Source organism: Phocoena sinus, chromosome 20 (genome assembly GCF_008692025.1).
Source record: "Phocoena sinus isolate mPhoSin1 chromosome 20, mPhoSin1.pri, whole genome shotgun sequence".
In the NCBI taxonomy this organism is placed as follows: domain Eukaryota; kingdom Metazoa; phylum Chordata; class Mammalia; order Artiodactyla; family Phocoenidae; genus Phocoena; species Phocoena sinus.
This window is the reverse complement of record NC_045782.1, coordinates 29,165,785-29,191,106: the sequence shown is the minus strand read 5'-3', so window position 1 is coordinate 29,191,106 and position 25,322 is coordinate 29,165,785. Positions and strand designations below refer to the sequence as shown.

General features: G+C 39.8%; 1 protein-coding gene across 3 annotated transcripts; it reads right to left on the bottom strand.

The window, feature by feature from the left end:
• Positions 1-248: 248 nt before the first annotated feature.
• Positions 249-25,153, bottom strand: PRR11 (proline rich 11). Of its 3 annotated transcripts, XR_004347221.1 has the most exons (11): positions 24,939-25,105; positions 12,587-12,719; positions 11,010-11,160; positions 10,265-10,387; positions 7,749-8,006; positions 6,321-6,419; positions 5,845-5,957; positions 4,887-4,946; positions 4,701-4,797; positions 1,250-1,390; positions 249-1,015 (listed from the first exon to the last, which is right to left on the bottom strand). XR_004347221.1 is itself a non-coding variant. In XM_032615040.1 (10 exons), the coding sequence occupies exons 2-10, from the start codon at positions 12,712-12,714 to the stop codon at positions 1,307-1,309; spliced, it is 1,113 nt and encodes a 370-aa protein (XP_032470931.1). In that variant the 5' UTR covers positions 12,715-12,719; positions 25,089-25,153; the 3' UTR covers positions 249-1,306. The 3 variants fall into 3 exon arrangements, 2 of the variants coding, with proteins under 2 accessions (XP_032470931.1, XP_032470930.1); XM_032615040.1 differs by having other exon boundaries at positions 249-1,390; positions 25,089-25,153; XM_032615039.1 differs by having other exon boundaries at positions 249-1,390.
• Between the last annotated feature and the right edge of the window lie 169 nt (positions 25,154-25,322).

Sequence of the window (25,322 nt, the reverse complement as noted above, 5' to 3'; positions counted from 1 at the left end):
TGGTGGGGCACTGTGGAAAACACAAGGTTCCTGTTGAGGTCTTCATGAAATTTATATTTAGGGGCTTCCCTGGTGGCACAGTGGTTGAAAGTCCGCCTGCCAATGCAGGGGACACGGGTTCGAGCCCTGGTCCGGGAGGATCCCACATGCCGCGGAGCGGCTGGGCCCGTGAGCCACAACTACTGAGCCTGCGCGTCTGGAGCCTGTGCTCCGCAACAAGAGAGGCTGCGATAGTGAGAGGCCCGCGCACCGCGATGAAGAGTGGCCCCCGCTCGCCACAACTAGAGGAAGCCCACGCACAGAAACGAAGACCCAACACAGCCATAAATAAAAATAAATAAATTAATTAAAAAAAGAAATTTATATTTAGCGTCATGAATGTGGATAGCAGATATCAAAGTTAGGAATATCTCAGACTTCAGTAAGCCAGATATAACTACCTACCTAAGATGCTAGAAATGATATTCTAATTTCTTAAAAAACCATTTATTTACTGTTTTGGTTACGCCGGGTCTTAGTTGCAGCAGGCAGGCTCCTTAGCTGTGGCTCCAGGGCTTCTTAGTCACAGCTTGCCAGCTCCTTAGTTACAGCATGTAGGCTCCTTAGTTACAGCATGTAGGCTCCTTAGTTGCAGTATGCGAACTCTCAGTTGCAGCATGTATGCAGGATCTAGTTCCCTGACCAGGGATTGAACCCAGGCCCCCTGCATTGGGAGAGCGGAGTCCCATCCACTGCACCGCCAGGGAAGTCCCATGATATTCTAATTTTTAAGGTCACATTGGAGTTTTTGTTTCAAATTCTTTTGGAACAGTTAGGTTTGAATGGGGGATGGTTTTACTTCTTAATTGATTATAGGGAACAGAAATAAAATCTGGAGGGTCTGTTTTTTATGGTTAAGTTTGTAGCACTTAATGAATGCATGAACTTTACAGGCTGAAATACTTTGCTTTTCAATTACCTGAGACTACCCAAGATGAATGGGCACCAGGTTATTTTCTTAATGTCATAACTGCACCTATAGAGTAAAAATTAGAGTTATCTAGTTAAACTTGAATAACCTCCCCAACCTAAATTTGGTAATTCCAGGATAAACATCACTTTGGGCATTGCATTTTCCCATCTGTTCTATTACTGATCATGTAAACTAGAAAATATCCTAATACTTGCTTTATACTACAGTATGTATGGGCTCCATACATATTTTAATTCTTCGAATGAATTATAGATTAATATAATTATTTATACATACTACATTAAAAAAAGGATTGGGATAATATCCATATATTTTATGGAGCATCATATGGAGTCAGGCAGAGGTGGCATCATTTTGTTCATCAAAGCTGCTTGTAGAAAGTGGCAGAGTTTGAGTTGGGCTTCTAGGGTGAGCCAGCTATGAAAAAAAACAAAGGTCCCAAGTATAATATGAATTATGTTCTTGTGGCCAGCACAGCTCTTCTTCTTCCTCACTAACAAAACCCAGATTTTATGCAAGGCAGCAATGCACCTGGTTTCTAAAAACCACTTTTTCCCAGCTTCCCTGATATTATCAGAAGTTCCTGGATATCCCCTGTTTAAAGAGATGAAGGGCAGCTTAGCTAGCACACCCTTTTGCCCTTTGCCCTTCTTATCTTGCCTACAATGTGGACGTGAGGCTTCAGGAAGTGTTGATATTCTGCACCATAAGGATAAAAGCCACATATTAAGGATGGAAGAGAGGTGATTACATGGTCAAGCTGCTGTACCCGTTATGCACTGCCTATTTCCCAAGGCAATATGCAGAAAAGAAAAATAAGGCCTTATTTGGTTAAGTCACTATAGTCAGATTTCTATTACGAGTAGGCAAATGCAAAGCCTAACTAATACAGTTGCTTCAGAATTAAACGAAAAAGGAAGTCTAAGGAGTGGGAAAAGTCATTCCATGTCTAACAACAGTTTTTACTAGATATCTTCTAGTAAGTGGATTTTGAGGAGCACAACATATGGCATAGGTCTTATGTGTGATTTTAGATGTCAATGCTCAATATATGGGTTTATTGTTCATTATATTTTTAATTGTTTCCACATTACCCAACCCACTATAGTAGTTATGGGGTAGGGCAGGGACAAAAAGGATCCTAGAGCTAAACAAAGAAAGGAAGTGAGGGTTCTTCCCTCTGCCCATCACAATTTGTGGTATTACCAAGGATCTGGGGGTGGACTCCTATTGGATGCTCCAAAAGGAGGAAAGAGGAATCCAGTCACACCTCCAAAGAAGGTCATATAGTGCCCAGGAGGACCAAGTTGATCGGCAAGAGGGAAACAAAGCTGTCCTGCAAAAGGCACTGATTCTCTCTTTTTTAAACGGTAGCTGATTTACAATGTTGTATTAGTTTCAGGTGTACAGCTTCAGATTCTTTTCCACTATAGCTTATTACAAGATAGCGAATATAGTTCCCTCCACTATACAGTAAATCCTTGTTATCTATTTTATATATAGTAGTGTGTATCTGTTAATCCCATGCTCCCAATTTATCCCTCCCCCCACCCCCCCTTTTGGTAACTGTAAGTTTATTTTCTATGTCTGTGAGTCTATTTCAGTTTTGTAAATAAGTTCATTTGCATTATTTTTTTTTAGATTCCATATAAGTGATATATAATATTTGTCTTTCTCTGCCTAACTTCACTTAGTATGATAATCTCTAGGTCCATCTGTGTTGCTGCAAATGGCAGTATTTCATTCTTTCTTATGACTGAGTACTATTCCACTGTGTGTGTGTGTGTTTGCGTGTGTGTGTGTGTACCACATCTTCTTTATCCATTCATCTGTTGATGGACATTTAGGTTGCTTCCATGTCTTGGCTATTATAAATAGTCCTGCTATGAACATTGATGTGCATGTATCTCTTTTAATTAGAGTTTTTGTCTTTTCTGGATATATGCCCAGTAGTGGGATTGCTGGATCATATGGTAACTCTATTTTTAGTTCTTTAAGTAATCTCCATCCTGTTTTCCATAGTGGCTACACCAATTTACATTTCCACCGACAGTGTAGGAGTGTTCCCTTTTACCCACACCCTCTCTAGCATTTATTATTTGTAGACTTTTTGATGATGGCCATTCTGACCAGTGCATTTCTCCAATAATTAGCAATGTGGAGCATCTTTTCATGTTCCTGTTGCCCATCTGTATGTCTTCTTTGGAGAAATGTCTATTTAGGTCTTCTGCCCATTTTTTTGGATTGGGTTGTTTGTTTTTCTTGTTATTGAGTTCCATGAGCTGTCTGTATATTTTGGAAATTAAGCCTTTGTCAGTCACATTGTTTGCAAATATTTTCTCCCAGGCTGTATGTTGCCTTTTTTTTTTTTTTTTTTTTTTTAAATTCAGGTTGTATTCTGCTGTCTTTTTTAGATTTTTTTGATGTGGACTATTTTTAAAGTCTTTATTGAATTTGTTACATTATTGCTTCTGTTTTATGTTTTGGTTTTTTGGTCTAGAGGCATGTGGGATCTTAGCTCCCTGACCAGGAATCGAACCCACACCCCCTGCATTGGTAGGTGAAGTATTAACCACTGTACTGCCAGGGAAGTCCCTGTAGGCTGTCTATTTGTTTTGTTTATGGTTTCCTTTGCTGTGTATAAGCTTATAAGTTTGATTAGTTGTCATTTGTTTATTTTTGCTTTTATTTCTTTTGCAAAAGGCACTGATTCTTAACAAGGGAATGAAGGAAGGGAGGACAGTGCTGGGGTGGGAAGAGTGTCTGCAGTGGAGTTTGTGGTGTGTCTCTTGGCCCAGAGGGAGATGGAAATATAAGCTTCATAGCCAAAGAGGCCAGCAGCCCTGTGCCCCAGCACTCTAGCAGGGGTGGTGGAAGGATGGCTCCTTCTCACAGATCTGATGATAGAGGTGATCAGGGAGATGAGACAAATAGGGTTTGGAAGAAATCACACAAGGGCCAGCTGATGCACTGGATTTTGGTGTATGGGTCATACATGTAGGTGACAAAGAAGAAAGCTGCCAAGACCTTTTCTTATCAACTCTGCATGATCTGACTCCTATCCCCATCTCTATTCCTATCTTTCTGTTACAGCCACACCGGCCACTTTTCAATTCCTCAGATAGACTGTGATCCCTCCCACCATGAGACCCTTGCACCTGCTGTTCTTTTTCCCTAGAGCTCTCCTCCCTGAATCCAAGTTGGGCTCACTCCACAGGTACCCTCTCCAGTTAATGCCTATTCATCTTTCAAGTCTTACCTCATCCCTTCCTAAGGGAATCTTTCCTAGATCATCCAGGCTAGATCAAGTTCCCCCCAACAGAATCTTGTTCCTTTCCTTCACAGAAGTTACTTCAGTGCAAAATTATACAAATTGTGATTATATGATTAATATCTACTTTCCCCACTAGACTGAAAGATCCAAGACAGCAGATCTGTGTCTGTTTTTGCTATACCCCTGGTACGCCAGCACAGTGCCTGGCATATAGGAAATGCTTAATAAATACTTATTAATGAAATTAATAAAGCCAGACATTCATTGCTAAAGTGGAGATGATAATCCTAGCTATCTCATAGAATTTCTTGAAGCCTAAATATGAAAGTGCTTTATAAAGCATAATGAACTGTTTTAAAATTACTATTATTAAGAAAGATGCTTTAGATTATGATTCTAAATAAATACATTTGAAGAAAAGGATCCAAAGTCTTTTTTTCCCTAAAGGCTTACCTGAAACTTTCTCTTCAAGGCCTGGGTCATTACTGGGGTCAGCCCAGTTCCTGTTTCCATATTTTCTTTATTGGTAAGTGGGGTTCCACCTGGGCTCCTGCAAAGGTATTGAAAATATTAGGAGCTGTGTTTTATGCTGAATTTTCAAATGAATTTAGAAAGCATAAAGATAGGAGAGTGGATTACCTCTCTACATCGACTTTTCTGAGTAGTTTTCGCAGATCTAACTGGCTTTTACCAGGAGTACTGATAAAATAAAGATACAAAAGTTAGAGCTTGCCAGATTTTATAATTTTTCCAAAGCAAAGCAGTCATTTCTATAGGCAACATCCTAGAAAGTAGTTTGTTGCATTTGTTACTATTTATTACATTTAAAAATAGCAGTAGATGCAGATAGGAGCATAAAGTGATATAGTGATTCTAATAAGTAATAGTTTTTGACTCAGTAATTACACATGTAAGAATTCATCTTAGGGCAAAACTCAGCTATGCATACAGATGACGGACAAGGATGTTTATTGAAGAGTTATAGAAAAAAAAATCACAAACAACCTAAATGTCTCAAAACAGGATTTTATCTATGAAATTCACATATTAAAAAACTGCATCTATTGAAGAAGTCAAAATGATGGTTTAAACTAATTTTTAATGATATGGGAAAGTTCATGACATATTAATGGGAAAACCCATATCTATATGTATAATATGATTATACACAGGTACACACATAAACATATCATATTTCATTGATTCTAAAACATAAACATATCATGTTTCATTAATTCCAAGAAAACTAGTTTTCTTATTTTATTATTTCTGAAATTGTGCTGCTTTGAAAATTCCTGATAATATTTCCCTCCCAAATCTGTTATTAAATCAATGGTGTATTTTGTAATAAACAGCATCGTGAAATGGAAATAATAGAGTATATATCCAGAGAAAGACTAGAATGATAAACAACAGTATGTTAACAGTATGTGGCTATCTCCAATGATAGGATTATTTGCATGATTTTTGTTTTCTTCTTGAAACGTTTCTGTAGATTTCAATTTTCAATGATCATATGTAACTTTTAAAGTTAGAAATAAGCAAAAAAATCATTAATTTAAGTAGCAGTAGAGTGTAGTACTGTGTATTTCCTTACATTAAGACATTTGTAACTCGAGTTGATAACACTTTGGACTTCGGTTTCAGGGAAACGCACCGCAGGTCAGAGACAGTAACTAGTGGATTCTGTGCCTTTGGTGATGGTACAAGCTTTAATCACAAAATGAGACACTATTAAAAACACATTTAAAAATAGCATTCAAAATGTAAACATACTAAAACAATAAATATTTGAGTGCTGAATATGTGTAAGATATATCTATTCAATTTTTATTCCAAAGCTTCAAAGTATATCTCTGCCCCTTCAAACTAATGGTTGGTAGATAAAACTGCCTAATTAAATAATTTGGGGATTTACCTATTTTGTTGAGGAGATCCAAAATTACTCAAAAAAATAAAAATCAAATACTTACCTCAGAATGGTTTCTATATTTAAGACTTATGCTTATTTTCCATTAAGGGACAACCATGTTAAAAGCCGAAAGACCACATGTTTGGTCAATGACATCTTACCTTCCTCCTTTCATCAAAACTCTGTGTCTTCTTTAATTTCACAGTCAGTAGATCTTTAACTGTTATATGCATGGGTACATTTTTTTTTAATGGTCCAGCCTTAAAATACATGGAGAGGTTAGAATTCAAATTGGAACCAGGACATCTAGTCAAATGCAAATCCAAATCTAGTTTTTAAAGACTCTTTCAAAATTAACTTAAAAATTAACTCTTATTTCCCCTAGGAGCCTATCAAATTCTTTCCATTCAACCAAGAACAACTCCGTTTTCAGTATCCATGGATGCTAAGGCTATTGAAAAGTATTCACCAAAATGTAAGGCTTTGATAGTAAGAGATGGGCTAGTTCCTTATAACTATGCATCTTCCTTAGGAGTCTTAGGACAGGAGATGAAGGAGTTCCTTAAATCAAAGTGAAATTTTGGGGACTTCCCTGGTGGCTCAGTGGTTAAGAATCCACCTGCCAATGCAGGGGACACGGGTTCGAGCCCTGGTCCGGGAAGATCTCACATGCCATGGAGCAACGAAACCTGTGCGCCACAACTTCTGAGCCTGTGCTCTAGAGCCCGCGAGCCACAACTACTAAACCCGTGCGCCACAACTACTGAAGCCCGCGCGCCTAGAGCCCGTGCTGCGCAACAAGAGAAGCCACTGCAATGAGAAGCCTGTGCACCGCAACAAAGAGCAGCCCCTGCTCGCCACAACTAGAGAGAGCCCACCGCGGTAACGAAGACCCAACGTAGCCAAAAATAAAAATAAGTTAATTAATCAAAAAAAATTTTTAAAGAGCAAGTTAAAAAAAAAAAACAAAGTGAAGTTTTGCCTGAACTCCCTAAAAGGATGACTCAGTTCCCATTGAGGAAGGACGTATACTCAAAGAGGTATATATTAGGGCAAATATAACAATAGGCTCTGCATTTAATTCAGCCATTTTCAACCAAATATATCTGTAGTGAAAATTCAGCAGATTTTTAAATAGGGCCAGGCCTATCTTAGTGATTCACAAATACTCTGGTCCTCTTGGAAGATAAGTAACTCTAATGGAGACTGGTTCTCCAGCCTAATGGCATTATACTTTAGGATCCACAAATTCTTTTTATTCTGACTTCACTCACTAAGCTATCTTTGTTTTTAATTTGGTTTCCCAGAGACATTTCCATTTTTGTAAAGAATCCAACAGGAATCTCCCACCTTGATGGATTTCATTCATTTATCCTTGAAAAAAAATCACTTTCATTTCTAAATCCCACTTTCGTGATCTCTCAGAGGACTGTGTCTTTAAAAACAATAATTGACATAATTAAGATATGGAAACAGAACAAAATGCAGCCCTTCCTGTCAAAGCCCTTAGCCCAGCCTTAAAAGGACACCTGGCTGTACTCCTTCATTACACACTGACCAAAACACACCTTTACTAGATTGTTTTTTACCTGATGTGCTTTAGTGAGATCAGATTTTCTGAGCAGCAAAGGTGCTGTCAGTGGTGGAGGCGGAGGGAGCGGGGGCGGGGGCGGAGGGGGCGGAGGCGGGGGCGGAGGAAGACGACTGGCTGGCTGTGGCAGTGAGGTGGGCAGTACAGCCTCGGAGTCTCCAGGGGTGGTTAGAGCACATGCAGGCACATTTGTAAGTTTACCACGCGTGTGACACATCTGACCACAGCTTGGACAGGAAGAATTTTCTGAGACGGCCTGGAAGAAAACGTTACAGTTGGCAACTGAAGAACAGATTTATTTGGTTCTTATGGTTGAGAGTCATCAAAACCATACCTACCATGTATTGAATGCTTTCTCAGTATACCATATGCTCCGTAATATTTTCTCATTTATCACAAGCTCATTCATTCATTCATATATTTGTTTTGTGTGTGCTATATGCCAGGCGCTGTGGGTACAATATGAGCCCTGTCTGTCACCTCATCGAGCTGACAGTCCGGCGAGGAAGACAAGACATTAAACATACACAAAACACATTCAAAACAAACCAAAATAATACTTCAATAAGAGCCATGAAGTGTGCTGTGAGCATGAATAGTCAGAGGTCTGGGGAGTGATATTTAGCCATGATCTCAAAGGTGAATTTAGCTTTACCAGGTGAAGAAGGGAGATAAAAACTGGGGGAAGAGTTCCTGGCAGAGGGAAAAACACTTAATGCAACCAAGAATATAGTATATTCAAGGAACTGATAAAAAAGTTCAAGGGCCTGGAACATGACTGTTATGGGCTGAATTGTCCTCCCCCATTGCAACTCATATATTGAACCCTCAACCCCCAGTACCTCAGAATGTGATTGTATTTGGAGATAGGGCCTTTAAAGAAGTGATTAAATTAAAAGGAGCCATTAGGGTGGGCTCTAATCCAATGTGACTGGTGTCCTTATATAAAGACGAAACTTGAACAAACAGGAGACACCAGGGATGCACGTGCACAGAGAAAAGACAATCTGAGGACATAGAAGGCAAGTCGAGGAGAGAGGCATTAGAAGCCAACCCTACCAACACCTTGAGCCTAGACTTCTGGCCTCCAAAATTGGGAGAAAATAAATTTTTGTTGTATAAGTCACCCAGTCTGTGCTGCTTTGTCATGGCAGCCCTAGCAAATGAATACAACGACCCTAAGAAGTGAGGGGGCATACTACAGGCTGCTGTAACAAAGTATCACAAACTTGGTGGCTTAAAACAAAATTCATTCTCTCACAGTTCTGGAGGTTAGAAGACTGAAATCAAGGTGTCAGTAGGACTGCACTCCCTAAGAAGGCTCCAGGGAAGAATCTGTTTCTTGTCTCTTCCAGCTTCTGGAATCTACTGGCATCCTTTGGTTTGAGGCCCCATGACTCCACTCTCTGCCTCTGTGGTCCCATTGCTTCTCCTCTTCTCTGTATGTTCTACTCTGCGTGTCTTTTATAAGGACACTTGTCACTGGATTGAGGGTCCACCCAGATAATAAAGTATGATCTCCTCACCTCAAAATCCTTAACTCATATCTGCAAAGACCCTGTTCCCAAAAAAGGTAATATTTACAGGTTCCAGGGATTAGGACTTGGACATATCTTTTGGGGGGCCATCATTCAGCTCACTACAGATGGCATCTTCTCCACTTTATAGATGAAGAAACTGAGGTCCAGGTTGTGAAGTCCAGGTCATGAGGTGATTTGCCTTTCCTCCTCTGGTTAGCTCATCTTGAGGCACAAATTCTGGAAGTAGGGGTGTAATCCCAGAAGTGTCTCTCCAAACCAATGAGCACAATGTTTATTCTTTAGGTTTTAGACACTGAGAATAGGGATCCTGCTTAGGGGAGTTCGGAGAGAGTGGATATTTATAGTTTTTTCCTGCCTATATCAGTCAAGAAAATAGAAACCACCCTGAGTATTTAGAAGAGGGGACATGTAATATAGTGAGTTGGCTATACTGCTGATGGAAGAGCTGAGAAGCACGCAGGGGACAGTGAGGCATCCCAGAGATTAGCAACAGCATAAAGCCATGAACACCCTGACACTGCATGGCCAAAGAGAAGGACAGTATAACCAGATCTCTGGAGCTGGGTTAACCCAGAGAATCTAGAAACATGGTTGACTTACCTAGTGGGAGCTGGAGTTAGGGAGGCAACAACAACCATTGCTGGAGAAATTGCCCAACACAGAGAACAAAGGGGAAAAATACCCCATCCTCTCTCTCCTTCTAATCTCTCATCAGTGTCTCCCATTAGTCCAGCACACCAGGAGCCAGATGACATGGAGCTTGGGAAATGTAGCCTGCAGGGGTCAGCCCCCCTCCAATACAGAGCAGAGCTTCTGAAGTTTAAGGACTAGACCTGAGAGCAGACATGCCCAGAACTAACACTAGCCTGTAGCCACTCCTCCTTCCAGTAAAAGCACACTGGGGTTCCAATGGGGGACAACCCCTTCCCTCCTTACCTAATTCTGGATTTGTTTTTCATTTGATAATACTAACCTTCAATGCTTCCTGGAGCTTGTGTAATTCACTTTCCAAAATGCGAAACCGTTGTTTTAGACTATGAAGTTCTTGGTGGCAGAAATGGGATGGAAAGATGGTGTCTTTCAATACTTCCAAACTCTGAAATTAAAAAATAATCAAGCCTGAATCCAATGAGCAATATGATAAGGACAAGAAAGTGGTTTGATGTATGTTTTATAGAAGTGAAGGCAATAACAAGGACCTACTGTATAGCACAGGAAACTATATTCAATACCTTATAATAATTTATAATGGAAAATACTATGAAAAATATGTGTGTATGTATATGTGTAACTGAATCACTTTGCAGTACACCTGAAACTAACACATTGTAAATCAACTATATTTCAATTAAAAAAATTTTTTTTATTGAAAGAAAAAATTGGGCTTCCCTGGTGGCACAGTGTTTGAGAGTCTGCTTGCCGATGCAGGGGACACGGGTTCGTGCCCCGGTCCGGGAAGATCCTACATGTCGCGGAGCGGCTGGGCCCGTGAGCCATGACCGCTGAGCCTGCGCTCCGCAACAGGAGAGGCCACAACAGTGAGAGGCCCGTGTACAGCCAAAAAAAAAAAAAAAATTGAGGGCAGACATGACCACACAATTTCATCTCATCTGAGTTTAGCCTGAGTGTCTGCTGACCTGAGCACACACACACATGAACACACACACCCAGTATGCAGAAAAACCATAATGCTGAAAATATGTATGTCAAACCCATACCCAGGCCATGCAGTTCTGAAACCAGTTGTATATAGACCATACTCTATTTGTCCAAAGCTTTACTGCATCTTTAAAATTGGGAAATTTGAAGTTCCAGGACGGTCTTAGCCAGCTTCTGCTAAGGGGTGTATCTGTTGAAGGAATAACCACTCTGTAGGAAAAACAAAACCAAACAAAGCAAAAACTCCTAAGTTGGAATTAACAGCCTCTAATTAAATAACAAGCTAGTTTTATAGTATGACTCAGGAGCAGAGACTATCTAAAGCCAAGTTCTTCATTTACTTCTAGAATTCCCAGATTAACTTATGCAACAAATATTTATTGAGTAAATAAATAGTAATAAATAAAACAACATAGTAAACAAATAGGTATCCGAGATTTAGTAATGAACAAAATAGATAAAAATCCTGCCCTCATAGAATTTACAGTTTCATGGAAGAAAGGTAAAAATAACTAAATGAATAATATATGTGGGTTGTTAGGTAGTGAACAAATGCTAAGGAGCAAAAGATAAAGCAAGAGAGGGAATGTGAAACGTTGGGTGGAGGTGAAAATTTAGATAGGGTAGCCAGGGAATGTCTCACCGAAAAGGTGACTTTTGAGAACAAACGTCAAGGAAGTGAAGAAACTAGCAGAGCAAATATTTGGGATAAGAGCATTCCTGGCAAGAGCACTAGTAAGTGCAAAGGCCCTGAGGTGGGAGTTTGTCTGAGGTGTTTGAGGAATAGCAAGGAGGCCAGATGACTAGGGTGGAAAGATTGAAGGAAGAGGATTAACAGATAATGTGAGTCAGACCATAAAGGTCTTGTTGGTCATACAAAGGATTTTCATTTTTACTCTGATAGAGGAAGACCTTGGAGAATTTAAGCAGAGGAGCAATATGAAATGATTTTAACAGGCTCACTTTGGCTGCTATGTTGAAATACACTGCAGAGGCAGCAAGGGCAGAGCAGGAAGACCAGTTAGAAGGCTTTTGCAACATTCGGGAGAGAGAGGAGTCAAGGATGGTATCATGGTTACTGCTTTTTGAGGGTCTGTTTGTTTTAAAATTTTTTCTTTAAAGAGACCTTTAACAAAAAATGTATAAATATGTTATTGTGAAACCTACTGCCTTAGAGTTCTTAGATTTTAGAGTCTCTTTTAATAACACATTTAAGCCCTGAGTCTCAGAGAATAAATGATCAAACTTTACCAAAATAAAGATTTAAGTTTTAGTCATATACACCTCTTTCATCACTTAGTTACCAGGTTTATACAATTAAATCAACTAGGAAAGTAGAAAATAGTTACTGTGTACCTCAAACACAATTCCTTGTGATTTTTACTTCATTTGAACTCTTAACCTATGATTGCTACATAAAATCAGGATGCTCAGTTAAAATTTAATTTCAGATAAAGGGTGAATAATTTTTTAGTATGTTAGAAATGTTGCATGGGACAATACAAAAAAATCATTCATTGTTCATCTGAAATTCAAATTTAACTGGGTGTTCTGTATCTTTATTTGCTAAATCTGGTAACTTGTTCCTAAAATGATCAGATTTTTAATAATTTCTCTGTTCCATATTACGCCTTACCTTTCTGGTGAGGGTGGCGGAGGGGGAGGTGTAACTAGCTTAGACTGAAAGTGAGAGGCCTCTTTTCTTTTGAAAAATCTTTTCGCTTTGGCTTTTAGCTTTCTTCTTCGTTGCTTGAACTTGGGCATGGTTTCTGTAGAGAAAATTTGTTTTTACATTTTTTATCGAGGAATAATACATATACATAGAAAATACACAAGTTTTAACTACAGTTCAATGAATTATCACAAAGTGAACACATCCTTGTAACCGCCACCTTGGTTAGGAAATAGGTCACCACCAGCAACCCAGAGTCCCCTTGAGGCAGGAGATAGATGGGCCCCAGGCTGAGCAGCTGGAATCTGTCCCCTGTAGACAGATATTTCAAGATGAAGATAATGGCAGGAGCAAGAAGGAGCTGAGTTCTGTTTGGATAAAAAGCTAGAGACCACATATTTCTCATTCTTGAGGTCAAGGAGACCCCCAAGCGATACATGTGCAAAAAGGATCCTTGGGGAGGGGGAGCCAGACCATAATAGGTTCTGCTAACTCCTCAGAGACCAAAGATGGAATCCATCTTGGCTAAAAGATGTTCATGCACACAGGGGAGGGCCCTGTGCCAGACCAAACATGGACTCAAAGTCAGACAAAGCAAGATGATTGGCCAGAGGTAACCCAGAACTGCCCCCATATAAGTAACATAATCCACCCCAAAAGTGTGTGCCGCTCTCTCTCTCTTGCTCTCTGAGTTCACCCATGCTTTCTCTGCATGTATCTTCTCTCCTAATAAGCATGTTACTTGCCTCACTACTTTTTGTCTCTTTGCCGAATTCTTTCTTCAAAGCAGACAAGCACCAGGGCAGTGCTGTGGTCAGGGTTCAATCCCTGGTCAGGGAACAGGTCTCACTTCAAGCCACCGCAGGCTGGAGCCACCTCACAGCCACCCAAGATCACCCTAAACTGTAGGAAAATTTAAACCCAGATTTAAACTATCTCTAGAGATACCTTGGCTTTGGCATTATATTACTCTCTAATTTTGTTTTTGTTTTGCTTGTTTTGCTTTTCTTCATTAAGTCAAGTGAATTTCCCTTTCTTTATAATGAAATCAAGCAGGACATTTCAGGGCCTTCCCAGTACAAAAGCTCTTTTTGTTCCCTTTCTCTTGTTTGTAGAAAAAAAGACTTCAGTCTCCTTAAGCCTTCCTCAAGTTCCAAAGAGCAGACTCAAGCAGTTACTAATTAGAGAAGTGAGGGAATGCAGAAACAATGATAGGTTAAACAATAGTTCAGAGATAAAACAGAGTCACAGGACTCCTAGCTCCTCCTCAAGGGATATATATAATGATCTGATGCATATCTCTGTGTAGTCCTGCAGAATCTAAGACCACACCCCCCAGGTAAAAGATGGTTACTACATGCTGACCACCAGCACTTAGATCCCAGACTGGTTAGAACCATAAATGTTGATGATTAAGATTCCCCAGATATCACCCTGTTACCTTACCACCAACCAAAAAGTTGAAAGTCTGCCAGCTGATCAGGCATCCTATTACCCTCACCCCTAATGCTGCCTTTAAAAATCATTGCCTGGGCTTCCCTGGTGGCTCAGTGGTTAAGAGTCCACGCTTCCACTGCAGGGGGTGTGGGTTTGATCCTTGTTCTGGGAACTCCCGCATGCTGTGTGATGCAGCCAAAAAAAATCCTTGCCTGAAAGCTATTGAGGACTTTGGCGCTTTTCAGCACCAGCTGCCCTTTCTCCTTGTTTGGTGCCCTGCAATAAACACTGTACTTTCCTTCACCACAACCTGGTGTCAGTTGATCAGCTTTGCTCTGTGTTGGGCAAGTGGACCTGAGTTTGGTTCGGTAACAATAACAGAGAAGATGGCTACAGTTGGGTTATGTCAGTTATTAAAAGGAAGTAAATTTCTTTGCTGGTAACATTTACTGAGATTCCAATGTACAAAGTTGAGTTGGTAGTGAAAGAAAAACAAAACTAACCATTTATATAATGCCCATTTACTTTTAGACACCTTCACATATATTTTTTCAGTGAATCTTCATTACCGTGCAAGGTATTTTTCCTGAGGAAGAGGATTTTTATTCCCATTTTTACATAAGAATAAATTGAGGCTTAGAAAGATGAGATGATTTATCCAATGTAATGCAATAAAGCATTAAGTCCAGATTCATAAGTCTCCAAAGACCACTTTCTTCCTAATACACTGTGATGCAATAGTAGAATAGGTGATATACAACAAAATAACAATTATCCCAAATCTAAGACATGGGTGTTTCAAAACATTTATTTTAAAGCACTTTTAAACACTCACTAGTATATTTAGATTTTAACCCAGAATCCTTTTCTGAAGAAAATTAAGTCAGAGCTGGTGTGATGTGAAGAAGTGCTTTGCTGGTTTCAGTTTTTGCTACCTGAGGAACAAAGATGTCCTTATTCAAGTAGCAGAACTAAAACTGGTCTCAAGGGCTGGGCCTCCTTCTCTTCAAACTTACATTTGAATAGGAACAATTGGTCTTTAAAATACACATTCATTCCACTTTTGTTCACCCTGTAACCCTCCAGCACTTGGTATGTAGCTCTATGCTTGCTCAGCTCTCAGATTCCAAGGGCTGAAGAACCTCCCCCAGCTCCAATGTAGATAGTAAAAACTAAGAAATGTTTTAGTTCCAAGAGCACTGGACTCACAGAGGGCACCCTCCATGGCAATGGGTGACAGAACGTATGTCAACAACTGGTCTAGGAGTAAAGTTTCTTGATAGCATCTTATTTAACAAATTGCCAGACCTCAGATTAACAGCGTATTTCTTAACTGTTCTTACAGGCTTGGGAGACATATCCCAAGACACCTGATTTCACCTTTATTGCATCACTTTTCCTTTCTACTGAAATAGTGAATAAAGGCTAAGTGGGGATTATTAAACACAAGGGATATCTACAGGATAAAAAAAACCCCACAAAACAAAAATACTCTGAATGAAGATATTTAGGAAAGCCTCAGGAAGCAACAAAAAACTTATGGTTGCTTGGAAAAGAAATTAAACCTCATCAAATCCATGGCCAAGACTATCTGTCAGGAAATGTCACTGGAAACCTCTATCCAAGGCCCAGAGTTCACTGGTTGGGATCCCCAGAATCTGAGATTTCCCCAGTAACCTCCCCTTCCTGTCTTCCGTCTGCCCCTTCACAGCCAGCCCTCCCCCATTCTGTTCCTGTTCCCTCTCTCACCTGCCTTGATGTCTTTTGTTAGAGAGCAAACTGACACAGAGAACTGGCTTCCGGCCTCCCTTTTTCCTACATTCACCAATCAATCCCTCAGTTATGAAGACAGACTTTGGAAAGGAGCTGGATGTTCTGGTTAAACTCAGTGGATTGACTCTATACCTTAACCTCCACTCCAGTGGTGTGTTGGGATTAGCCCTGACTTTTACATTTTTAGGAAGTCTGTGAGCCAGTTGTTAAACAAATCTACCATTTAAATTAAGTTATATAAACTTACAATTAGGTAATTTATATTTTAAAAGATAATCAATACACAAAACTCACCACTTCCTAATGATCTTACTATTATGTATGCTCTTGAGGTTTTGGTTTGTTTTTTTTTTTTTTTTTTTTTAATCTGATTGTATCTATACAGTGAAAATGCTTTAGAGTGGTGTATTATTGCTCATTTTTTCCCAACTACACATTCAGTGACTTCATATTGGAAACTTGAAATTGCCCATGATGGGAGAATTTACACCACGGCTATTATAAAACACTACAAATTAAGGCTTGGTTTATTATTTTGTTGATTGTTAAGAAAGTGATGAAAAGAATGTTAATAGTGCAGATTAAACTTAAAAGTGTATCTTAAAAAAAAAAAAAAAAAAAGTGTATCTTGTCTGTAGTTACATTGTGAATAGCACAAAAAAATTGAGGAGTATTATTCCATTATTTGAAAATGATTATCTGATTCATCAGAGGTTGCTTACTGAAGTGAGGTTCCAAAATAAATCTTTGTGTTTTGCTTTTGTCTTACTTCACAGAGTAAATGAAAATATCAACCAACGTTCATATCGGGACTAAGCTTGTTCATAAATTGCAACCACAGGTGGGTTACAAATAAAAGAAGTCTATAAAAATCAATAATAGCATTTTGTGAGAATCAGTTGGCTATGAAATTTATGAGTGTTATATATTTTATCATTGCTTATAATAATTATGTTATATATCATAACAGTATATAATATCAGTAATTTATAATAAAATTATGTATATATATTTATAAATATTTATTAGCACACTACTGGTGGAGCATCATGAAAACATCATGAAAAAGGCAGTAAAGGAATAAAAAAGGCATAAACCCACAGGACGAAGAATGGGAGTAGACCCTATAACAGATGATAGATGTGAACTAAATCATCTACAAGTAGTAGTAACTGACTTGGCAAAGCAGAGGAAAGCTGAGGCTTGCCTGCCTGGTAGGGAAGCCAACAGGAAGCAAGACCATTCCCAGAACTCTGAGAAGATTCGGGACTTGAAAGCAACTAGTTCCTTTGAAGGTTTGGGGTAGGGCTTAAGTTGGATTGATTAAAAGTCTTTATAAGAATTGGATAGGCCTTTGACTTCTGCCCTCCCATCCTTACAGCCAGGCAGTGTCCTGGCTTTCATTTTATGGACAGGTTTATTCTCTGGAGAAGTTGAACCTAGAGGTGCTGAATTTGGGTCACCAAGCATAGTAGGGTCATGTCTCTGTCACTATACAGAAGATAGGGGATGATCCTAACTGAAAAGTGAGACTTTCAATCCCCTTCCTCAGCTCCGCTCCCAAAATACAGGCCACCAAGTTTTTTTTTTGTTTTGTTTTTTGGGCTGCGTTGGGTCTTCATTGCTGCGCGCGGGCTTTCTCTAGTTGTGGCGAGTTGGGGCTACTCTTTGTTGTGGTGCGCGGACTTCTTATTACACAGGCTTCTCTTTGTTGAGGAGCATAGGCTCTAGCCGTGCAGGCTTCAGTAGTTGTGGTACATGGGCTTCAGTAGTTGTGGCTCACGGGCTCTAGGGCACAGGCTCAGTAGTTGTGGCGCAGGGGCTTAGTTGCTCCGCGGCATGTGGGATCCTACCAGACCAGGGTTTGAACCCGTGTCCTCTGCATTGGCAGGCGGATTCTTAACGACTGCGCCACCAGGGAAGTCCTACAGGCCACCAAGCTTAATTCTCAGCCTCAAACTCCGACATCTCTCATTCCTCCTGGAGGAGACTAGAAGATTCTTCTCCAGGGAAACTGACTGGCCCAAGAAAAAAGACCTATAGATATTGACATTTGGGGTTCTACCCAAAGTGGCCAAGTCCTTGATGATCAATTACCCACTGTGGTGCCCACAGGTTGACAATAACCACCTCCACTACTTTGAGCTGCCAATCAATTATCTTTTTTGTGTATTCCTTTGATAAATAACAGCCAAGGATCATCAATCATTTTAGGAAAAGTCTTTACCATGAAGAGCAGAGACCAAAATAAACAGGGAGAGAAAAAAAAAAAAAGAAATGGATAAATTACCTAGTGTGTTTGATCATTCTGAGCAGAATTTGCTGTTTTTCTGTAAAGTTAGGGCCAAGTTACTGATAAGAGCTTGAAAAAGTAAGCATATTAAAAATGTCTGGGAGGGGCTGGGACTTCCCTGGTGGTCCAGTGGTGAAGAATCCATCTTCCAATGCAGGGGATGCGGGTTCGATCCCTGGTCAGGGAACTAAGATCCCACATGCCGTGGGGCAACTAAGCCCACGCACCACTAGAGACCCTGCCTGTTGCAACTACTGAGCCCACACCACAACTAGAGAGAAGCCTGTGTGCTGCAATGAAAGATCCTGTGCGCCGCAACTGAGACCCGATGCAGACAAATAAATATTTTAAAAACTTTGTGTTTAAAAATAATTAAATAAAAAAATAAAATATTAAGAAAAAAAAGTCTAGGAGGGGGAATTGCCTGGAGGTCCAGTGGTTAGGACCTGGTGCTTTCACTGCCATAGCCTGGGTTTGATCCCTGGCTGGGGAACTAAGAGCCCACAAGCTGCAGGGTGTGGCAAAAAAAAAAAAAGTCTAGGAAAAAAGTTCTACAAGAAAAGAAATGAAATCATAGTAATACTGTATGTTCAGCTGTTACACAATATTTTATAGTATAAACACTGAATGTTTATTTAACTAAAAATTATGATATATTGGGGAGACAGAAGGAAAGAAAGTGGAAATCAGCAGTTGTCTAAATTTATATAATGTTTAACCCATTGGGGGGAAGAAAAAAGGAAGAGTATTATAAACATGTTACTTAGAAACATGGAGGTAAACACCAGAAACAGTTATAAAAGTGGATAGGGTTGCCTTTGGCAAGTGGGAGTCAGGATTATAGAGAGAGGATTAAAAGGACTATCTTTTCTTGTTTGTTTCTTTCTAAGTATAATAAGCCTTCCGGTAGTATTGGACAGTTAACCTTTGGTATGTACTATTAGCTGGAAAAATAAGAGTACCATCATTCTGAAACTGGGCCATCATTTTCTAGCCCTTTCCTGGTGGTTGTTCCAGCACCCATGCCTTCAAATTTCTAAGGAGTTCTACATAAGCCAAAGTATGTCATTTTGGAAATTATTATTATTATTTTTTTTTTGGCTGCCCTGGGTCTTCATTGCTCTGTGCGGGCTTTTTCTTTTCTTAATAAATTTATTTATAAATTTTTATTTTTTGGCTGTGTTGGGTCTTCATTGCTGCATGCGGGCTTTCTCTAGTTGTGACGAGCGGGGCTACTCTTCATTGCAGTGCATGGGCTTCTCATTGAGGTGGTTTTTCTCTTGTTTTGGAGCTTGGGCTCTAGGCACATGGACTTCAGTAGTTGTGGCGTGTGGGCTCAGTAGTTGCGGCTCGCAGGTTCTAGAGCATGGGCTCAGTAGTTGTGGTGCACAGGATTAGATGCCCCATGGCATGTGGGATCTTCCTGGACCAGGGATCAAACCCATGTCCCATGCACTGGCAGGCGGATTCTTAACCATTGGACCACTAGGGAAGTCCAGAAATTATTTTTTAAATGAAAAAAAGTCTGGGAACTAAATCATATTTTCTCCTCTCTCTTCTGTGTGTGTCTGTGTGTGTGGGGGGGCATGTCCTGGGCCCTGGGTCATTATTACTATTTAATAACCTTCTAATTCAATACAGTAATTGACACATGCAGAGAATTAAGAGAATATGTCAAATCTGTCAGGATAGAAAGATGCAGTCTGAGATAATTCCTAGATTAACGTTATATTAAAAAATAATCATAGCTCTTCCAAAAGTGAAAGATAGTGAATTCCTACCTCAAACAGGACAGAGGACACAGCAAGCTAAGGTTTGTTTTATTATCACTGCTTTACTTAAAGCTTTAGATACTCTGCAGAGGATAACTGTCCAATTATAAAAGAAGTACAGAGCAATCGTTATCTAGGTGAGACATGTAAAGTCTCCTTTCCAAAAGAGTAATGAGACATACAAATTCTTTTTGCTAGATTAGGTGGGATTCCAATTGCTAACACTAGACAGAAGCTCATTCTTTCATGATTACTCAAAGCATTTTTCCTATCTCTTAAATTGAAAAATATACTTCCTTTCTTTTTACTTGCCTTGTTTTGAAAAGAATCTAAGGCCAATTAAAAACAAAAACAAACCTGTACCACAACATTAAAAAAAAAAAAAGAAAAAGTGAGGAAATTAGAATACTCCATTATAGAATAGACTATACGGGCTTCCCTGGTGGTGCAGTGGTTGAGAATCTGCCTGCCAATGCAGGGGACACAGGTTCGAGCCCTGGTCTGGGAAGATTCCACATGCCGCAGAGCAACTAGGCCCGTGAGCCACAACTACTGAGTCTGCACGTCTGGAGCGTGTGCTCCGCAAGAAGAGACGCCGCAATAGTGAGAGGCCCGCGCACCACGATGAAGAGTGGCCCCCGCTTGCTGCAACTAGAGAAAGCCCTTGCACAGAAACGAAGACCCAACACAGCCAAAAATAAATAAATAAATTAGAATAGACTATATTAAAATTATATATTATTCATAAACATGAATCAGAAATAATTCTCTGATTAATTCATCCTGTCCCTTCTCCTTACCATCCGTCCCCTTTCTGTCTTGTATCTTCAGTTGCCTTCACCATCTTTCCCTGGGCTCTCCCTAGTTTTCCATCTTTTTTTAATTTTTATTTTTAAATTTGTTTTATTTTTGGCTGCGTTGGGTCTTCATTGCTGTGCACGGGCTTTTTCTAGTTGCAGTGAGTGGGGGCTATTCTTTCTTGTGGTGCACGGGCTTCTCATTGCAGTGGCTTCTCTTATTGCAGAGCACAGGCTCTAAGCACACAGGCTTCAGTAGTTGTGGCATGTGGGCTCAGTAGTTGTGGTATGCGGGCTCAGTAGTTGTGACTTGTGGGCTCTAGAGCGCAGGCTCAGTAGTTGTGGCACATGGGCTTAGTTGCTCTGCGGCATGTGGGATTTGGACCAGGGCTCAAACTTGTGTCCCTTGCATCAGCAGGCAGATTCTTAACCACTGTGCCACCAGGGAAGCCCTGTCTTTTGATATAGTCTATTTTCCCCTACTCTTTTAATTTTGAAAAATTTCAAACCTTGAGAAAATTTATAAGAATAGTATAATTAACACTCATATATCATTTGCCTAGATTCACCAACTGTTACCTGTTAATTATCTCTCTTCATAGGGGTATATATATATGTGTGTGCAATGTACAATATATATTATACATGATAATGTATAAAATATATAACCACGTATTTATGTAATTTATATAATTTTTACATATCATATTACACAGACACACCCCTATACAGAAAGATAACAGTTGGTGAATCCAGGTGCATGATATATGACTATTTATTATACTATTCCTGTAAATTTTCTCAAGGTTTGAAACTTTTCAAAGTAAAAAATATAATATATAATAAACGTACATAAATGTAAAAAATACTTACACATGCATAAAAGTTTTTAGTTTTTGACTGAGCAGAGTTAGCTGCAGACATCATACTTCACTCTGAGATACTTTAGCTTCAGTTTCCTTACATGAACATGGACATTATTCTACAAAACCACAATCAGGAAATTTTACTTTTGAATATAGTCCATATTCAATTACTATTCAATAGTCTGAACAATATCCTTTACAGCTGCTTCCTTTCCCTCTCCACATTGCATTTATTTATTTATTTGTTTTTAAAGATTTAATTTTATTTATTTTTGGCTGCATTGGGTCTTCGTTGCTGCACGCGGGCTTTCTCTAATTGTGGTGAGCAGGGGGCTACTCTTCGTTGCAGTGTGTGGACTTCTCCTTGTGGTGGTGTCTCTTGTTGCGGTGCACTGGCTCTAGGCATGCAGGCTTCAGTAGCTGTGGCTCATGTGCTCTAGAGCGCAGGCACAGTAGTTGTGGCACAGGGGCTTAGTTGCTCCGCAGCATGTGGGATCTTCCTGGACCAGGAATCAAACCCATATACCCCGCACTGGCATGTGGATTCTTATCTACCACTCCACCAGGGAAGTCCCTCTCCACATTGCATTTAACTGTAGTATCTCTTCAGTCTCCTTTAATTTATAACAGTTCCTCAGCCTTTTTATATAAGTATTTGCCTTTCTTCATGTTTATATTCTTGAAGAATTCCAGCTAGTTGTTTTGGAAAATGTTCCTCAGTTTGGATTTGAGTGTTCCTCCAGTGATCTTCCTACCTTCAGTCCTTCTCCTTGCCAGTTTATTTTCTACAGTGTTCTGGAGTTAGTCTTTTTTTTTTTTTAATTATTTTTAAAATTGATGTATAGTTGATTTACAATGTTGTGTTAATCTCTGCTGTACAGCACAGTGATTCAGTTATACACATATATACATTCTCTTTCTTTTTAATATTCTTTTTCATTATGGTTTATCATAGGATATTGAATATAGTTCCCTGTGCTATACATTAGGATCTTGTTGTTTATCCATTCTAAATGTAATAGTTTGCATCTACCAACCCCAAACTCCCAGTCCATCACCCCCTCACCCCCACTCCCGCTCCACCACCCTTGGCAACCACAACTCTGTTCTCTATGTCTTTGAGTCTTGTTTCTGTTTTGTAGATAGGTTCATGTGTGCCATATTTTAGATTCCACATATAAGTGATATCATATGGTATTTGTCTTTCTCTTTCCGACTTACTTCACTTAGTATGATAATCTCTAGTTGCATCTGGAGTTAGTCTTTTAAAACAAAAATATGACCCTGATATTCCCTGTTTAAAAGCATTTGAAGGATACTCATCACCCACTGGATAAACCAAATTCCTTAGCATACCTTTCAAAGCTTTTCACAATTTAGCTCTAACAGCCTTTTGCAGGCTCATCGCTTCTAATGATTAACAGTTTGTACTTCAGGCATACCAAACACCAGATACTTTCTATAGTGTTATCAGCCTTTCCCCCTGCTTGGGGTATCCTCCTTCAGGTCAATTTATGTAGCCTTCCAGCTTCAGTTACTTTTTTTTTTGCCACGCCTTGCGACATGCAGGATCTTAGTCCCCCAGCCAGGGATTGAACCAGTGCCCTCGGCAAAGGAAGGGCAGAGTCTTAACCACTGGACTGCCAGGGAGGTCTCTCTTTGTCTTTTTGGTGAGTGCTTATAATCCTCCAGGTACTATGGTAGCTGCTAGGATACAATACAGTCTCTGTCCTTATGGAATGTTTACTGGCTGATACGTCATCTCTTTTGTGCTTCTATAGATAGCACTTTATACACACCCTTATTGTGGCATTTATTATATTGCATTGTAATTTTTGTTTGCATGTTTGTCACCCCACTGGATTTGAGTTTTTCAAGGGTAGGATAAATTTTATTCATCTCTGTTTCCCCAGGACCTAGAGTATAGCAGGCATTAAATACCATTTCATTCAATAAATGAATGAAAGAATAGCAAGTGTTCTCTATTTTGATTAAGGAATATGCTTTAATACAATTCCAGAAAAATCTCTTGGTGAGGGAGATTTTTAATTCTTCAAATCATACTGCACCTTCATATGGTTAAAGGATGGGTCCAAAACTATTTCCAGTAGGAAGATGCAATAAATAATAGAGTAAGAATTACACTCCTCTGCATGAGTTGGCACTGCTTCTTCTATTAAAACTCCACCCTGTGATACAAAAAAGTGCTTTTGGTCAGGGGGTACTTACAAAGCTGTGGCAGCAACAGAAATTGAAACCAAGTCCTATGTCTAATTTATAATGAAAACTAATGCCCGGGTTTTTGTTCTTTTTCTTCTTCCTCTTTTGTTCCCTTTTGGCCTAGCCCATACCTGTTGGATCACGTTTGCCTAATCAACAATAAGTAATGAAAGTCAGGTGCCTTAGGGCACAACTTTCAGATAAACATCACTGTTTATCTGCTGTTCTGAATTATCTTCCAGGGTAAAATGACCTTTATAGATTATGTTGACACAGATCCCGGGGGCCACAGACCACTGGACTAAAGACAGGGTAGACCGCAGATGACTAAGATGATTAACCTCAGCTCCTTTGTTCTTCCCCTTTAAAAACCCCTAACTCAGAGACCAAGTTGGAGTGACTTGTCTCCCACTTCCTCGCCTGGCTCCCTGCAATAAAATCTTTGCTGCAAGCTCCCACTGTCAGTTTGGCTTTCTGCACTGCGGGCACAGGAGCCCTTTGTTTGGTTTAAAAACGACAATTGTATTTCTTTAATATTGTCCTAAAACACATTTTTATGGAAATAATGTGTTTACACTCCCACAAACAGCTTTCTGTCAATTAATCACTTTCCATTACCAGTTCAACTGATTCCTCTTGAACATCCATAGGGCTATTGCTGGTACTTGCTTATATCTAAATTACATTTTATGTTGTGCAGCATTATTTTGTTAGCTCCTGTCTTGTTTCTCTAGAGATTGCGGTTCCCTAAAGCTTAGTCCAGCACAGTACTAGTCACAAAGAAAAAAGGACACACTTTTTAAACTGATACTCTCACAGAAAGTCGGACGATATTAAGACTATATTAAGGAACATAGTACTACTCCCTATCAAAAAGTGTACGTTCTCAAACTTAAAGTGCATAAGAATCACGGGGCGGGGGGAGGTCTTGTTAAAATGCATATTCTGATTCAGTAGGTCTGGGTGGAGCCAGATAATCTGTATTTTAAACAAGCAGCCAAGTGATGCCGATGCTGTTGGCCCGCGAACCACGTTTGGAACAGCAAATATGTAAAGGACTGTGCAAAAGGAAGGCGACTTTGCTCCAAAACATATTTTTGGAGAGCGTTAATTAAATAGAAGTATGATTAAAGTGGAGCCAGGCGTAGCACTTCTTACCCAGCCTTAAACCTCTTCTTTTCCGATCCGTCTCCCCTCCGAGTCCAGCGAAACTTCCCACCTCTGTAAACCGTAAGACCACAAGCAGCAACAGGCCCAGCTACGGAAGATGCGAGCCCAGGTAACGTAGAAAGATACCCCTGCACTTACTAGGCTAAGAGTCCGGGGATTCGATGGGGTCCCGGCAGTGGCCTCTCCCTCGCCATAAAGAAAAATTCAAAATTAAAACCTTATCTTGGAGGGACCAATCATAGCCTTGGTCTTTCCACAATTCGCTCTGCGTGTGGTGTAGGATCACAGCTTGGCTTGTGATTGGCTGAGGTAGAACCACACTCCGGCCAATCAGAGCTGAGGCGCTTCTTGTATGAATATGGAGGAAGGCGG

Excerpts from the sequence above, each read along its gene's own strand:
- PRR11 (XM_032615040.1), bottom strand. The coding sequence starts at position 12,714 with ATGCCCAAGTTCAAGCAACGAAGAAGAAAGCTAAAAGCCAAAGCGAAA. Across the intron at positions 8,007-10,264 it reads AGCTCCAGGAAGCATTGAAG|GCCGTCTCAGAAAATTCTTC; the intron begins GTTAGTATTATC and ends GTTTTCTTCCAG. Across the intron at positions 1,391-4,700 it reads CCTTGAAGAGAAAGTTTCAG|CTGGCTCACCCTAGAAGCCC; the intron begins GTAAGCCTTTAG and ends TTTTTTTCATAG.